The sequence below is a fragment of the Electrophorus electricus genome, chromosome 11 (assembly GCF_041902795.1).
Source record: "Electrophorus electricus isolate QZ-2024a chromosome 11, ASM4190279v1, whole genome shotgun sequence".
In the NCBI taxonomy this organism is placed as follows: domain Eukaryota; kingdom Metazoa; phylum Chordata; class Actinopteri; order Gymnotiformes; family Gymnotidae; genus Electrophorus; species Electrophorus electricus.
The window spans coordinates 13,590,001-13,607,488 of record NC_137507.1 but is presented as its reverse complement, the minus strand read 5'-3'; the positions used below and the strand labels follow the sequence as shown (position 1 = coordinate 13,607,488).

At 47.2% G+C, this 17,488-nt stretch overlaps 1 protein-coding gene across 3 annotated transcripts in view; it reads right to left on the bottom strand.

Moving 5' to 3' along the window:
• The window catches only part of cdk17 (cyclin dependent kinase 17), a 49,200-nt gene that overhangs the window by 3,546 nt on the left and 28,166 nt on the right, over positions 1–17,488 (bottom strand). For 2 of the 3 annotated variants that reach the window (XM_081723564.1, XM_035528390.2), the window contains 11 exons: positions 12,724–12,888; positions 9,505–9,638; positions 8,204–8,329; positions 4,430–4,486; positions 4,146–4,260; positions 3,743–3,837; positions 3,585–3,647; positions 3,088–3,211; positions 2,842–2,962; positions 558–655; positions 10–115 (listed from right to left, as the gene is read on the bottom strand). In XM_081723564.1, coding sequence (XP_081579690.1) covers positions 10–115; positions 558–655; positions 2,842–2,962; positions 3,088–3,211; positions 3,585–3,647; positions 3,743–3,837; positions 4,146–4,260; positions 4,430–4,486; positions 8,204–8,329; positions 9,505–9,638; positions 12,724–12,888 — 1,204 coding nt within the window. The remainder of the gene's footprint in view (positions 1–9; positions 116–557; positions 656–2,841; positions 2,963–3,087; positions 3,212–3,584; positions 3,648–3,742; positions 3,838–4,145; positions 4,261–4,429; positions 4,487–8,203; positions 8,330–9,504; positions 9,639–12,723; positions 12,889–17,488) is intronic. The other variant, XM_081723565.1, reaches the window with a different exon arrangement.

Genomic DNA, 17,488 nt, shown 5'->3' with positions numbered 1-17,488 from the left:
CACACATACCTGGGCGCATGGTTGATGAAGGGTTGCGGCTTGTATTTGGGGAAGTTGTAGGATTTGAACTCCTCAATAGATGAGATGCCTGGCCAGTTGTCCTCAGTAGGTGTGCCTGCACCACCAAGCCACAACAGTCATGTAATGGGATTATTTTACAGCGCTCTTTAATTACTGCAAGATCTAGGCACCATTGTTATTGGCTTGAAGGGCATCAGTGACACACATGCTCTTATAAGCAGGTTAATCAACTAATTTCACCTGTATATTGTTATAGTATAGAATTGAGTGCTGGGATCAGATTACTTATGCTAGAGAAGGCCAGCCTCTAGTCCCAGAAGTTATCAAGGTCTGACTCCATGTAACATGCCAAGTAAACACAGCAATGTCATTTCTTTGGTTACGTTCCTCGACTTAACCTTTTTTCAGTTGTTTTTTTTTATCCGGCGATATTTATTTTTCTGTGTGTGCGTGTGTGTGTGTGCGCTTGTGTGTGTGCGCGCACGCGCATGGGTGTGCGTGTGTGTGTGTGCGCGCGCGTGTGTGTGTGTGTATACCCAGGAGCCTAAAGATGAGATGCAGTTCATCTTCCACTGTAGACCCTGGGAAGAGTGGCCGACCAGCAGCCATCTCATAGAAGATACATCCAACCCCCCTATACAGACAGACATCATACGTCTAATGAAACATGCATCCAACACCCCCTATACAGACATCATACGTCTCATAAAACATACATCCAACACCCCCTATACAGACATCATACGTCTCATAAAACATACATCCAACCCCCCTATACAGACATCGTACATCTCATAAAACATACATCCAACCCCCCCTATACAGACATCGTACGTCTCATAAAACATACATCCAACCCCCCCTATACAGACATCGTACGTCTCATAAAACATACATCCAACCCCCTATACAGACATCGTACGTCTCATAAAACATACATCCAACACCCCCTATACAGACATCGTACGTCTCATAAAACATACATCCAACCCGCTATACAGACATCGTACGTCTCATAAAACATACATCCAACCCCCTATACAGACATCGTACGTCTCATAAAACATACATCCAACACCCCCTATACAGACATCGTACGTCTCATAAAACGTACATCCAACCCCCCTATAAAGACATCGTACGTCTCATAAAACGTACATCCAACCCCCCTATACAGACATCGTACGTCTCATAAAACGTACATCCAACCCCCCTATACAGACATCGTACGTCTCATAAAACGTACATCCAACCCCCCTATACAGACATCGTACGTCTCATAAAACATACATCCAACCCCCTATACAGACATCGTACATCTCATAAAACATACATCCAACCCCCCTATACAGACATCGTACGTCTAATGAAACATGCATCCAACACCCCCTATACAGACATCGTACGTCTCATAAAACATGCATCCAACCCCCCTATACAGACATCGTACGTCTCATAAAACATGCATCCAACCCCCCTATACAGACATCGTACGTCTCATGAAACGTACATCCAACCCCCCTATACAGACATCGTACGTCTCATGAAATATGCATCCAACACCCCCTATACAGACATCGTACGTCTCATAAAACATGCATCCAACCCCCCTATACAGACATCGTACGTCTCATAAAACATACATCCAACCCCCCTATACAGACATCGTACGTCTAATGAAACATGCATCCAACACCCCCTATACAGACATCGTACGTCTCATAAAACATGCATCCAACCCCCCTATACAGACATCGTACGTCTCATAAAACGTGCATCCAACCCCCCTATACAGACATCGTATGTCTCATAAAACATACATCCAACCCCCCTATACAGACAGAAATCATACGTCTAATGAAACATGCATCCAACACCCCCTATACAGACATCGTACGTCTCATAAAACATACATCCAACCCCCCTATACAGACATCGTACGTCTCATAAAACGTACATCCAACCCCCCTATACAGACATCGTACGTCTCATAAAACGTACATCCAACCCCCCTATACAGACATCGTACGTCTCATAAAACGTACATCCAACCCCCTATACAGACATCGTACGTCTCATAAAACGTACATCCAACCCCCCTATACAGACATCGTACGTCTCATAAAACGTACATCCAACCCCCCTATACAGACATCGTACGTCTCATAAAACGTACATTCAACCCCCCTATACAGACATCGTACGTCTCATAAAACGTACATCCAACACCCCCTATACAGACATACGTCTCATAAAACGTACATCCAACCCCCCCACACAGATATTGTACGTCTCATAAAAAGTACATCCAACCCCCCCATACAGACATCGTACGTCTCATAAAACATACATCCAACCCCCCCTATACAGACATCGTACGTCTCATAAAACATGCATCCAACCCCCCCTATACAGACATCGTACGTCTCATAAAACGTACATCCAACCCCCCTATACAGACATCGTACGTCTCATAAAACGTACATCCAACCCCCCCTATACAGACATCGTACGTCTCATAAAACGTACATCCAACCCCCCTATACAGACATCGTACGTCTCATAAAACGTACATCCAACCCCCCTATACAGACATCGTACGTCTCATAAAACGTACATCCAACCCCCCCTATACAGACATCGTACGTAATAAAAAGTTACATAAGGTTGTTTTTTATTAAAAAAAAACAAAACAAACCAGCCCTGTTTCTGACGTAAATTATAGCAGAAGCCAAAAGCAGGACAGCTTAAAAAGGACTGGCACATTGCATTCCTATGCAAATACAAATTGATTTGCACAGAAACAGATGATACACTCACCACATGTCAATCTGTGTGGAGTACTCCGAGGAGCCCAGCAGCACATCCGGAGGCCTGTACCACAGAGTCACCACCTCGTTTGAATACGTCTTAGTGGGGACAGACTTGGCCCTGGCTAGACCTGCAGCACACCGACCCAGAAAAATATGCGGTCATTCCTGTACCCCAACGGATGCTTTGAAAAGACTTTGAGAGTGCCCCCGTCCTGCGGGCAAACGGCGCAGCCACCCTGGGTACGCGGCTCACCAAAGTCAGCTAGCTTCAGCTCGCCTCGCTCGTTGATGAGCAGGTTCTGTGGTTTCAGGTCTCGGTGCAGAACCTTGCGTCTGTGGCAGTACGCCAGCCCTCGCAAGATCTGGAATAGGAAAATCTAGAAGCAAACCGTAAACCACAGGTTGGCAACACCGATAAACTTGCAGATAAACCACTTTTATTAATGAGATTTTTATTAATGCCCATTTGCCAGTAGGTTAAGCTGTGGTGATGTGTGAGGTTAAGGAGCTCGTCAGAGTCCTGCATAGCCAACATTATTTTGCAATGATTCAATAACTATGCGTGTATCCTCATAAATTCCACATATCCATGCACAACAAAGGAAGTGATGACATATGATGTCTTCAAGTAAACAAAGCGCTTGCGAAACGCAAATCATAGTACGTTTAAAAACAACTGACACTGCTTAACCTAGATATGACCTGTTGATACTCTATTTTTGCGCGTGTGCGCGCGCGCGAGATTTGTACCTTGACGTTGTGCATGCTCATAATGTTTCCACAGTCATCCATGTACTGCTTGAGGTCCTTATCCTGCAGAAAATACAGGCACTGGTGAGACAGGAAAGCTTCCCAGACCAACGTGTGTGAAAGGCTGTGGAGTGCGTAGTTTAGAGGGGCTGTCTCACCAGATACTCGAAGACAAGGGTGAGGGACTTGTCCGTATGGACGATGTCATGGAGAGTAACAATGTTGGCATGTTTCAGGTCTTTCAGTAATGACACTGAGACAGAAGAAAAGCAGACGATTGACTCGCGAGCAATGATAGTAGCACTGCGCAACCTATGCCCGGTACTCCTCAGCCAGGGCTAACCGTGGCCAACGGTGCTGGCTGAAACATCCTCAGTAAAATATGCAGTTGAAGCTGCATGCAGTCTGATGGGGATGTGCAGCGATACGATCAGTTGTGTGCAATGATGTCACGCAAAGCCTAGATGTGAAGAGCCTGCTACACTGTGCTTAAGAGCAAAGGATCTTAAAATTAAGCAAATAATGCGGTAGACTTCAGTGAAAAAATGTCAGTGTCATTACCCTCTCTGATGGCTGTGCATGGTGCCCCTTCCTCGTGCTCTAGCCGGATCTCCTTCAGAGCCACCAAGTTGTCCGTCAGTTTGCTCCGACCCTTGAAGACGGTGGCGTACGTCCCCTAAAACAAAAACACTGGTTTTAACGCAGGCCGCATGTAAATTTCACACCAAGCTATGATAACACAATAAGTATGTCAGGGTTCTATAGAGAGATTTCTATGGATGTTAATGACTTATTTGCAGATGTAACAGGTGGGGACAAACTTTGCCTGCAGATTAGTCTCTTACCTCTCCAAGTTTGTCCAGTTTGATGTAGGTCTCCAGTTTTCCAAAACCAATTTCTGACTGAATTGGGAAAGACAGAGAAGAGAATGTCCTTAATTGAGACATAGCTGCAGCTGTTTGTTGAACAGCCCTGTGCATGCTGAGTGGACCGCACCACACAGACACTCGTGTTTAGAGTGTGCTCATCCAGTCTGATATCTGCCGCCAATTCCGTTTCTCAGACAGACATTAAAATCATACAAAGTGCACAAGCTTGCAAACTCAGAGAGCACACCAGGGGGTGCTAGAACATAAACATGAGACACATTTCTCCCTCCTGCTCCCTCACACACAGAAACCATACATACACACAGGGTGAGTGCAAATAGGTGGTGGTGGGGAGTTTCGACAGAGATGGATGAGGGCCAAGAACAATAGATAGCCAAGAAAATGCAGACACCAAGGCAGGGAGCCTTTCATATGCAGAACCTGCTAGGCACACAAAGAACAGTGCGTGTGTGTGCGTGTAAGGACTAGGGTATTTTGCTCACCGACACTTGTGTTAAACATCAACAACGGCCAACTCTAGCACTGCGTGTCAGATTAAAAGACTCGCCTGTCCCTTAATCAGACATGGACATCTCCAGTAACTCATTTACCATCTCAATGTCATCATCAGGAGAATTGCACAGTGTTGTCATTTACATGCCACAAATTAATGTGCATCCCCTGACAATACTCACAGTTTCGAACCATGTGAAGATGTCGAACCACGATGGCTATTATGAATATTACTGAGACCACTAGCAGGCCTCCATGGAAATTTTATTGGAAGTACAAAGAAATGCCCAACTACTGGCCTCCACTTTCACAGCATCAAGGCTTTTCCTGGGGAATGCGGACACGTTATTCTTAAGCACAGATGATTTGGAAACGGACACCAGAACCTTCCACTGAAGGCACCGAAGTTAATAACTCAAGATCATCATTTTAGTGATCCAGAAGAAAACTACAGATGACAGCAATGCAAAAACCACATTCACCTGCCACCTTATAAACACCTAAACTGTAGCCGAACTCGCTGGCCACTTTATTAGGTACACCTGTTTATTGTCACATTTTATATGTCCACAATTACAGCCGACCTCATCTATTTGTATTTAATTTATATTCAATCAGCCACCATCTATCCTATTCATTACTGGTTAATTCATGACCACAGGGTCTCTGCTGATATTACTGCAGATACCTGGGTAAATTCGAGCACTTTCAACACATTAAAATTGACATGACAGCAACACGAATGCGAATCAAGCTGACAAATGTTTAAAGATACAGCAGTTTTGCTGGGTTCAACGGTGGTTCTGTACCAAGAAACCATTTAAAGGCTAGAGCACGAATAGAGTAAACTGGGCATGGCAAAAGATCAGATATAGACTCTGCTCATTTAAAGCACGGTGCACACTACTCAATCTTAACATTTTTAACCATTTTTTAATTTTGCTCGATTCTGACACCTCTTGCACCAGCATCCTTGGCGACCGTGTACTTTCATGCCAGAGCTGAGGGTGGCACTGTAGGGCAAAGCGGCTCAAGCAGGCAGCCTGCACAGCAAACAAGGAACCAAAGAAAACAGACCAACACACACACACACTGCTCACACACAGCCAATGTCATGAAGCTGTTAAAAGGCAGCTGTTGTCGATAACTGAAGACGAACCTTCGTTGAGATGGGCTGAGCGACAGAGAAGGCAGCCGCATGTACACAAAGGCAGCAGGGCATCCAGCGATCACACAACATGGTTGAAGATAATCATTTTTCAGTACTCCTGAATGTCAAGACATTTCCGCACAATGTTTGGTCCGACACCCTTTTCCCAATTCCTCCTAGTTTTTTTCCCACTGGCCAACGAATGATCGAGGTGCATCTGCATAACCAAACGGCCTGGCCACGTTGTTTCAATTTTTGAGTGGTCCGAGCGGTCAATCACGGCTCAACCATTTCATCTGTGACTACATCACTCTGGCCGGGCGGCCTATGGTGCATCCGTGTCCAACGTAGTTATGAACCAGGCTTAAGTGTGAGGTGTGCTCCAATTTTCAAAAGTGTTAGCATTTCCCAAATCCTGTAGCGTGCAACAGGCTTAGGCTGTTCCTGATTAGTGACCGGTGAGTGGCTGTGAAAAACTATAGGCCTACTAATTTATACAAAACAGTAAAGATTTAAAGTTACATTAGTTATGAATGTTGACACATTCCTAAGATTTAATCTTAGACTGCAATATCCTGACCAACTTACTCTCATAGGGGTTTTTATAAGGCCTTGAATTTTATTATTATGTGGCTCTTTGGAAAAAAACTCAAACTGGGCCATAGCCAAGCAAATAATTCTCCTCTTATTCATCACACCCATTTTACAATCATTGATAATCCATTACCTTGATTTATGCACGCAAAAGTACATACACAGAAACATATGTGCAGACACATACTTCATACTGGGCAGCACTAAAATATAGGCCTGTACCAAGAGACTAATAAATGTATCCTTTAAATTGAATAAGGAAAATTGCATGCATTTTAATTCAGTTGTTTTTAGAATCAGGAAGCTGTTAAACTTTCCATCAGACCACTGGGTTATAGAGGTGGAGGCGGGGTTTACTGGCACATTCAAAAACACCAATTCAAACATGTTCTACACACTGCTTATGCACGCATAAAATAACTGAGAAGCAGCAGGACCGGCTCCCAATGGAGAATTTTCCTGATTGGTTAGTGCAACCAGACTGGACTAACATTTTTTGTAACTGATTACAGAGCCCAAAACACTTACAGAGACTTTATATCTTTCCCATCACTCACTATTTCCGTGAGAGCTAATCAGGGTAAACTGACAGATTAGCTAAAATGTTCTTAAAAATATTACTAACATCAGCTGAATCTGGGGTGGCAGCCTTCACGTTTGGTGGAGGGTGTGGATTTACCAGGGTGACATTAAGACCAGACTAGGTGGAGTACACTGTTGCACGGGAAACTGCATGGAGGGCATCAACAGCACCAAGTGCTGCTAAGAATTAATGGACGTGACTCATGGATCTGTCACTAGTTTCACAAAAAACCCTCTCAAAAGGTGGCATGCCACATCATGACCTCTGATGTCACATGGGAGACGTGTTCTGACAGATACTCTAGAGCGCATGATGTGTGGGTTGCTATGCAACTTGGGCTTCTCAGTTACGGGGAGTGGAATAGAAACAAGAGAAACAAGAAAGCAGAGAGGTGTTTCTTGTTAGCGTGAAAACATTTTCATTGTTGACTGAATTGTTCTTTTTTTTTCTTTATTTAAAAGCAGTGTGTGTATAAAAGCAAAACAAGTTATGATTATGCGATCCCTGTTCCTTATCTGCAGTATACACACAGCACCAGATTTCTATTATAATATTAACTTGCAATACTTGCATGTAAAAAAAACATTTTTTAAGTATGTTTATACATTTCTACTCTTGACAAAATGAGTAGTTTCTAGATTAGGCATTTAATTATACACCATTGACATGTAAAATGAACTGCAACAAGATAACTACACAGACCTGTAGAGATAACTCAGGAGTAACTGACTTTACATGGCAACAAATCCTTGGGAAATGCTGTGTGTACAGTTACTGAAAGGAGGAGGCCTGCGCGTTAAGCATTGCTCTGTTTGTGCAGATATTTTGTGGGTGTAAGTCATTTGTGATGCATCCACGTGCATGTGAGCACGCATGCACAGACACACACACACACACACACTCAACTCACCAGCGAGGCCCTGCGTGAGCGGCGGCTGAGAGGCTGGTCGAAGGGCGGGCTGCTTAGCTGCAGCTTCTCCAGATAGCCATCAGGAATCCGAATATCAGCAGGCAGAGACAGGCGCTTATTCACGTCCTAAAGACATGAACGAACGAACCAACCAACGAACCAACCAACGAACAAACACACACACACATGCACAGAGAGAGAGAGAGAGAGAGAGAGAGGTCAATTGTCAGTGAGTAAATTTAGTACATACTGGTTATGTGCTCTCAAACCACAAGCACAGCCATTAATAAGCATCAGTGGCTTTCCTCCTCCTGCCCTAATACACAGGAAATAAAGACAAACATGGTATCATCATTTAAAAAAAATAAATAAATCACTGGGCCTGAATCTGACTGGATGTTTATGTTCCATCTTTGTGTGTAAAGGGCCATGTTTTCCTTTTCGACCCACTGCAAAACATGCACTCGCACAACCTAAACAGCAGAGGGCAAAAACCTCAACTACAGACACAGTCAAAACACCCTCAACACTTGGATTAGCAATAGTGTCTCAAGAAATAAAATAAATGTTAATGTGATGACTCTGTGAGCTGGAGGTGCTTGTATTTGCTTCACGTTCATAGCACGTCCATCTCGTTTGCAGGTTCTCCTTCGATTGAAAAACGGGGCTAAATCATCAATGTAGACAAGCAAAGAGAATTCCTCCAATCTGAGAGTGTGACTCAGAAGCCGAGTGGAGCGGCAGCGAGGGGGAGTTGACTGGCAGGAGGAGAAACAACTGCTTCTCAAACTGAAGAGCTAAGCTTACCACACACAGATGCACAGACAAAAATAAAGAATAAAAAAAATCGGGAATGGACACTGAACCTTAGAAAAAACAAACACATCCATCAAAGAATAAAGTCAGAGCAAGGATGGAAGAGAAAACGAGAGACGGATAAACAGAACAAGAATATGAAAAACAAAGAGAAACGAAGGACCAGGGGGACGAGAAGCGTGCGTAGGGTGAGGGAGAAGATGGGAAGCCTGGAGAAAACCCTCCACCTGCAGCTAAAAAGAAGCACTTTTAACTGGGACACATCTCCACTCCCATTATTCGGGGTAATACCCACATAGCCCGCACGCGCTTCCTTTCGGGCACGGCCTGCGCCTGCCTGCCAGGACCAAGAGCTCTGCATATGGATGACAGTCTGTGTCTAATGTGGAGAAAGCAGTTCTGGATTTCGTCCAGAGGGTGGGTGGGTGAGCACACACACACACACACACACACACACACACACACACACACACACACCACCGTACCTCCATGGAAATGCGGCGGTGCGACCTGGTCCGGAGACACACTCCGGTGGGAGACTGCACTTCATCTGAGGATGTCCCCGATGCCTGGTCACTCTCACCATCTGATCCCATCTTTAAATTCTCATGTACTATATCTGTGTGTGGAGAGAAGATAGTGAATTACATGAGTGTCAAAGGAACACAAAACGCCACATTCAACAGTAAATGAACAGGGTATACAAGCTCATTTTAAAGATTTAAACAGATTCAATAAAGTGTACACTCAGTAGGAGTTATTAAATATACCACCAACTTCCAGGCAAGTTGCATTCCATAAACCTCTAATATATTGAAATGAACTAGAAAATAATTAATGCACTATACAGGGCTTTTCCATGTTTGTTAGGCTCATTATATTATGTCCAGTTGAACCCAATTAATTTATTTAGCAATAAGACCATTTCTACATGACAAAGGTTGGTCTCTTTACCAGCACCGGTCTGAGCAAGTGTGTGTGTGTGTGTGTGTGTGTGTGTGTGTGCGCGTGTGTGTGCGTGTGTGTGCATCTGTGTGCATCTGTGTATGTTGGATAAAGTATGCATGAACTTCCTCTCTAATTTCACCGTTCCAATGAAAGACCTTATTCATGTACCAATTTTAGTCCAACACACATTCAAATGTGAACATACATTCTTGCCTGACTAGAGCAGTTGGCAACACTACTGATTCATTTTATAATAACAACTACAGTCACACCAACACCCTACCCAACATATTAATTATACATTCAAAGCATAAAGCTTCACTAGTATAGGAACCTTCTCTGTGGATGATGCAGGAAGCCAGGAAGCGTGTTACGAGGGAGGATGAAACGTCTGACAATCATATCTGTGGGTGCTGATGGGGTGCGCGCGTCTGTGCGCCTCTCTGAGTTACTTATGTCTTCAGCACCTCTCACTTACATAAAGGTATAATCCTGCTCATCAGAGCGGACCAGGGAGACCCATAACTAGGTAAGCATGGTTTTAGAATCCTAGCAACCACACGCGCACGCACGCACACACGCACACACACGCACGCACACGCGCACACACGCACACGCCCACACACACACACACACACGCGCAGCCGGGATTTAGGGAAGGTCAAACGGCCTGCAGTGTATTTTGTTGTGTTGGGACTGAATATGAATGAAGGGGAACACTGCTGGGAAGAGATGAGATAAGACAGTGACTTACGAGTGCTGAACAGAGCCGAAATGTAAAAGAAGGTGTGGCCACCCTGATCCTGGCCTTTACAGACACACCCTCCTCACCCCTCCCCTCCAATCACACACCCCTGCCTTTCATCTGACTGAGGAAGGAGAGTGCCCCAGCTCGGGGCCATCCATTACAGTGCGCAGCTACCCTCCACTCCTCTCCTATTACCCCCTCCGAGGCGAAGGGAGGAGACGAAAGCGGAGAGGAGGCAGGCTCCACAAACGAGCCGTTTCAGCTGCTTTGTCAACATTTACGCGCCGCGTCGCTTTGTTAATGTCACCTAGTGGATAAAGGGAGGGGGATGCCAAAAACACTCCTCTACTTCTCCATCTGACAAACTGCAAGAGGGGAAAAAAAAAAAAAGAAAAAAGAAAAAAAAAAAGAACAACAACATTACACGCAAACATCTGACAATATCTCATCTAGTTGGGGCCGAAGTCTTGAGTCCAGTAACTAAAGAAGGTGACACTCAAATGTCCACCACTGTCTCATAAATCTTAATACCATGTTTCTTGATGCCTGCGTGAAATCAGTGGTAGCTGAGTGTGAATGCAAACAAAACCCTGATAAATACTGCATCACAGCATTAAAACGGGCCTGTTACGTTTCTATTAGCTGGCTTAGCGTGGCTGGCACAGAGCGTCTGCGTGTGTGACTGCAGCTCAAGGCTAGGCCACTGAAGGTACGAGAGACATGACTCAGTCTGGATTTACAGCTCAGATTAAGGCAATGCCTGCCTTACGTCTATATGAGACTTCAACACACTACAGTGACTGTCTACACCCAATTCAGACTAGAGCCTAAATCATATACTTTTGAAAACCACAGAAAGAAAGAAAAATCCTCGGGGATTCCTAGACGCTCCTCCTTTCTGTCCCCGTAAAGTCTGACGAGACGGCACGTCTCCGCCGAGAGGCAGAGAGCTGACGTGTGAAATCTTTGCACACGATTCTGCTGCCCTCTTTCTGAACAGCTCACCCTCGCCGTCTCGCCTGCCCTTTTATTCCGCGCGCTCGTTCGCCCCCTCTTCATTGTCACCGTCACATCCGATGTCCTCGTTCACTCTCTGGGCCTGTCCTGTGTTATGTGCTCTGTGGGGCTGCTTCGCGTCCTCTTTTCAGTGCCGGTTAGGAAGGCAGCACACACACTGCTCTATTTTCTCCAGCGTGCCACGGAAAACAAGGGTGAAGTGAAACTGGGTCAAGCTCACGGTCAAACTCGCACAAATGGCCGATTTTATTTAGATAATACCCATCCAAAGAACACAGCAAAAGACAAAACAAATAAACAAAAAAACACAATAAAAAAAAAAAAATTAATAAAAAAAAAAACATCACAGATAATTGGGCACCAGTAGAAAGGGAATCTCTCCAATCTCTCTCAGCTTGGAGCTGATGTCACTGGTGGTAGTATGAGAATGTGCATGCACTGGAATGGGGCATGTCTGGATGCGTCTCTGGTGAATAATGTCTGTGCGCATGGGAACGAACACACACACACACACACACACACACACACACACACACACACACACACACACACACACACACACACACACACACACACACACACACACACGCAGCACTGCGCAGGACGGAACTGTGGGAGCCGTGACGCACACTTCCTGCCTTGGTTTTAGCAGCCGCCTTCTGACTCACATCCTAGCGGCATGATAGCGCTTACTCCAGGCTCGAAAACCTCCGCACGGTGCCCTAGACGAAGCGCCTCGGCCACGAGCAGGGTCCTGCAGCGAGCCAAAGCTCCAGGGATGAGCCTTACAAATCTGAGAAACGGCTGCATGTCCTCATTGTGTGCAAACGCTTACAAAGGCGGCAGGAAATGAAATAAAAAGGTGGTGTTGACCGGCCACGAGCATGCCGCACTGGGACGTGGCCGGTGCACTGGGTTACGCTGCCGTGGCGGGAGGAGGGGCCGGAAGTGTGAGGCGGTGCAGATGGGAGGGGCTGTCGCGGGGGCTTACCGAGGCGGCTGCCGTTGCGGGGCATGGCGATGAAGGAGCCCAGGCTGCCCCCGATGACGCTGTGGGGACGACGCAGGGGCGGCTTCTTGAAGGAGCCCGTGTACTGGTGCAGGAAGGAGTGCATGCTGTGGGAAGAGGGAGGCCGGCCGTTCCTCACTATGGGCTCTGGAACGGCAAAGAGGAGCCAGTCAGTACGGGCGACGATCGCACACCGACGCAGGACGACGCACAAACGACAGGTATAAGTCAGGACGTACGGCTGTCACAGGAAAGAGTCTGGGAGTAAAGAGTATGGGGAGGGGAATGGGGTTTTTGGTACAACTTGTTCATAACAAATCACCACCTGGGACGGCTGGCAGAGCATCACATAGTTGTTGCTATGACAACATTCCCACGAACTGAGACACGACTGTTGGCGTTGGTGGCGGCAGCTGACTGGTGCGGAGCTGTCAGGATGTCTTTCACCACGGAAGATGATTGCGGGTGCTGCCCATGACCCTTCTGTGGCCAGGAGCGCACACCTAGTCCGCAGGTGTGCGCCAGGATTTCTCATTCAGTCGCCTTTGGAACACGAAACCGGGCCACAACCGCTGCATTATACAGCCCATGTGAGGTCTTCACTACCTCAAATGTTTTCCAATTAACTTCGTGTCACATCCCCTGGTGCCTCGTTCTTAACGAGCGAGCTAATTCTGTACTGAGGTGTGGACGCTGCTATCAACACGTCTTCACGACCTGCGCTATCTAGAAACGTGTGGTCCGTTAATGCAGCAAACGTGGGAACCGCACGTCAGAAAAAGGGAGTCCCAAACCGTGGAACGCAGACGTGCGTTCTAATGCAGCACAAAAACAGATTCTGTGTTTGATTCGTTTCCTGTTTGAATAATTAAAAAGTTAAAAGCACCGTGAGCCGCTGAACCTTCTGAGAGAGCACGCACGACAGCATGGCCCACGGCAGGAGCGCAAGCCCTGGGCTGAACGCGGCTGGCCTTGCCTGCTGGGCTGTGAGCGGACCCAGGGCACACAGCCCCGGCTCTCTGCCTCGACACGCTGAACTGTCTGAGATCCTCCGTTTCTCCCTAATGACGGGCAGCTAACTGCAGTCATAGTTTTATCTGTCTGTCCTGCGGAATGCCAGTTTACTGACGGCGGTTCATCATTTGTGATCCTTATCTAAAACAAACAAAAAACTGATGGATTTTCTTAAGGTGTGTGTGTGTGTGCGTGTGTCTATGTGTCTGTGTGTGTGCGCGTGTATGTGTGTGTGTGCGCGTATGTGTGAGTGTGTGCGTGTGCGTATGTGTGCGTGCGTGCGTGCGCGTGCGTATGTGTGTGTGTGCGTGCGTGCGCGTGTATGTGTGAGTGAGTGTGTGAGTGTGTGTGTGTGTGTGAGAGTGTGTGTGTGTGTGTGCGTCTGTGTGTCTGTGCGTCTGTGTGTGTGCGCGTGTATGTGTGTGTGTGCGTTTATGTGTGAGTGTGTGCGTATGTGTGCGTGCGTGCACGTGTGCGTGTATGTGTGAGAGTGAGTGTGTGTGTGTGTGTCTGTGTGTGCACGTGTATGTGTGAGTGTGTGCGTGTGCGTATGTGTGCGTGCGTGCGCGTGTGCGTGTATGTGTGAGTGAGTGTGTGTGTGTGTGTCTGTGTGTCTGTGTGTGCGCGTGTGTGTGAGTGTGTGCGTGTGCGTATGCGTATGTGTGCGTGCGTGCGTGCGCGTGTGCGTGTATGTGTGAGAGTGAGTGTGTGTGTGTGTCTGTGTCTGTGTGTGTGCGCGTGTGTGTGAGTGTGTGCGTGTGCGTATGTGTGCGTGCGTGCGCGTATGTGTGTGTGTGCGTGCGTGCGCGTGTGCGTGTATGTGTGAGAGTGAGTGTGTGTGTGTGTGTGTGTGTGTGTGTGTGTCTGTGTGTGTGTGTGCGCGTGTATGTGTGAGTGTGTGCGTGTGCGTATGTGTGCGTGCGTGCGTGTATGTGTCCGTGCGTGCGCGTATGTGTGCGTGCGTGCGCGTGTATGTGTGAGAGTGAGTGTGTGTGTGTGTGCGTCTGTGTGTGTGCGCGTGTATGTGTGTGTGTGCGTGTATGTGTGAGTGTGTGCGTGCGCGTATGTGTGCGTGCGTGCGCGTGTGCGTGTATGTGTGAGAGTGAGTGTGTGTGTGTGTGTGTGTGTGTGTGCTGCAGAGAGAGCCTGTCCTCCACTCCCCACCTGTTCCTACACCTACTCCTGCCAACTCCACCTGTTTAGCCAAGCAGTACTATTCCACCCCCCATATCTCATACCCTCCATCCCATTATCCATATTCATATGGTTAAACACACACACACACCCACACCTCTCAGTTGGTTTGGGTTACATAAGGAGATCAAAACACAACAACAACTCTTCAGTATATGTCCACCACAGCAAAAACATCAAGCCCCATTTTCTCACCTGCATGCACAGATACACAGTTAGAAATCCTGACCTGAACTATACCATCACACCACTTCAGTTCTGAACAAGTACACACAATCATAGGCCTCAATCTTTGTTTCCTTTTTCCACAACTATTGGCCTGCCCAGATAACGTGAGGAGCCAACATCATAATCTGAGTACAAGTGTGCAGTTTGTAAGAACTCCGTGCTAGCCATTTAACCATGGCTTGTTGCTAAGCAACAGAGCTGTAGCAAAGAATGACAAGCTCTTGGGCCCACAGCAGGGCTGGGTTCCATGGTTCCCTGGCGACTGCCTCCTTGGGATCTCTGTGCAGGGCTCCAATATGTACTGCTGCTCTAACACACAGACGCACAGACACAAGCAGATGCAGACACACTTCATTAATGAGGAAAAAAAGGAGTGGCTTTTACTGTGGACTATTTAAAAAGAATCTCTCAGACACACACACACACACACACACAACTAATTCTTCACTGCATTAATGTTAGGACTAAAAACTCTGGTATAAGCAAAGCTTTTGTTGCAGGCTTATATAACAAGGGCATTCTGAGGTGAGCAGAGCAAGAGAGGCAGAGCACTGAACAGTTGATTGTAGTGTCAGAGCCTTTATAAATCATCCAGCAGCCTTAAAAGCATCTTAGTCAACACTACTGGCAAAAAAAACCCACTATATCCCTGTGTGTGTGTGTGTGTGAGAGAGAGAGAGAGAGAGAGAGAGAGAGAGAGAGAGAGAGAGAGAGAGAGAGAGAGAGAGAGAGAGAGAGAGAGAGAGAGAGAGAGAGAGAGAGAGCACGTGTGTGCTTCATGCATAAGAGTTCAGTGGGAAGAGAAATATATCTGTTCTATCGCAACTTGGCCTAAAAATGTGTGCCTGTATACACAAAGACGTGCACGTGCTCACAGGCAGGGCAAAGTATTAGAGGCTGCAGCTGATGGGTATTAGTTGAGGTTTACAACTGCACACTGAGGCCCGTCAAAGCTGAACTCACTGCCACGGAAAGCTCCTCCTCAGAGTGCCTAAACGCTAGCACTGGCTGGCAGCTGCAAGTATCCCAGCTGCCATTTGCAGTGCAATTTAGCCACATCCTTCAGGAAGCGTCGAGGCAGGATATCAGCCGGTGCACCTGGATACATCTCAAAGCACCCTCACGCACTTCCCTCGCGCACTTCCCCTCACGGCGCAGCCTGGCGAGACAGTGCCTTGGCATCCACCGCCTTTTCCTCGAAGCTTTTCATGTGCACCTGACAACAGCCGGAGGAGGCCGAGTCTCTCTCTCTCTCTCTCTCTGAGTCTGTCTGTCTCTCTCTATTTCTCTGAGTCTGTCTCTGTCTCTCTCTCAGTCTGTCCCTCTCTCTCAGAGTCTGTCTCTCTCTCTGTCTCTCTCTCTCTCTCTCTCTCTCTCTCTCTCTCTCTCCAGTCTGTCCCTCTCTCTCAGAGTCTGTCTCTCTCTCTGTCTCTCTCTCTCTCTCTCTCTCTCAGAGTGTCTCTCTCTCTCAGAGTCTGTCTCTCTCTCTCTCTGTCCCTCTCTCTCTGTCCCTCTCTCTCAGAGTCTGTCTCTGTCTCTCTCTCTCTCTCTCTCTCTCTGAGTGTCTCTCTCTCTCTCTCTCTCTGAGTGTCTCTCTCTCAGAGTCTGTCTGTCTCCCTCTGTCTGTCTCCCTCTGTCTGTGAGTCGCTCTCTCTCAGTCGCTCTCTCTCTCTCTCTCTCTCTCTCTCTCTCTCTCTCTCTCTCTCTCTCAGAGTCTGTCTGTCTGTCTCTCTCGCTGTGTGTCTCGCTCTCCGTCTCCCTCTCCCCGTCTCTTTCTCCCCGTCTCTCTCTCTCTCTCTCTCTCTCTCTCCGAATCTGTCTCTCTCTCTCAGTCTCTCTGTCTCTCTCAGTCTGTCTGTCTCTCTCGCTCAGAGTCCGTCTCTCTCTCTCCCCGTCTCTCCCTCCGTCTCTCTCTGTCAGAGTCTATCTGTCTCTCTCTGTCTGTCTCGCTCTCTCTCTCCGTCTCTCGCTCTCTCTCTCCGTCTCTCGCTCTCTCTCTCCGTCTCTCGCTCTCTGTCTGTTTCTCTCTGTCTCTCACTCAGAGTCTGTCTCTCTTGCTCAGAGTCTGTCTCTCTCTCTCTCTCTCTCTCCCTCTCTCTTTCAGTCTCTCTGTCTCAGTCTCTCTCTCAGAGTCTGTCTCTCTCTGTCTGTCTCTCTGTCTGTTTGTCTCTCTCTGTCTCAGAGACTGTCTCTTTCGCTCAGAGTCTGTCTCTCTCTGTCTCTCAGAGTCTGTCTCTCTCTCTCAGAGTCCATGTGTCTCTCTCCCTGTCTCTGTCTCTGTCTGTCTCTCTGTGTGTGTCTGTCTCTCTGT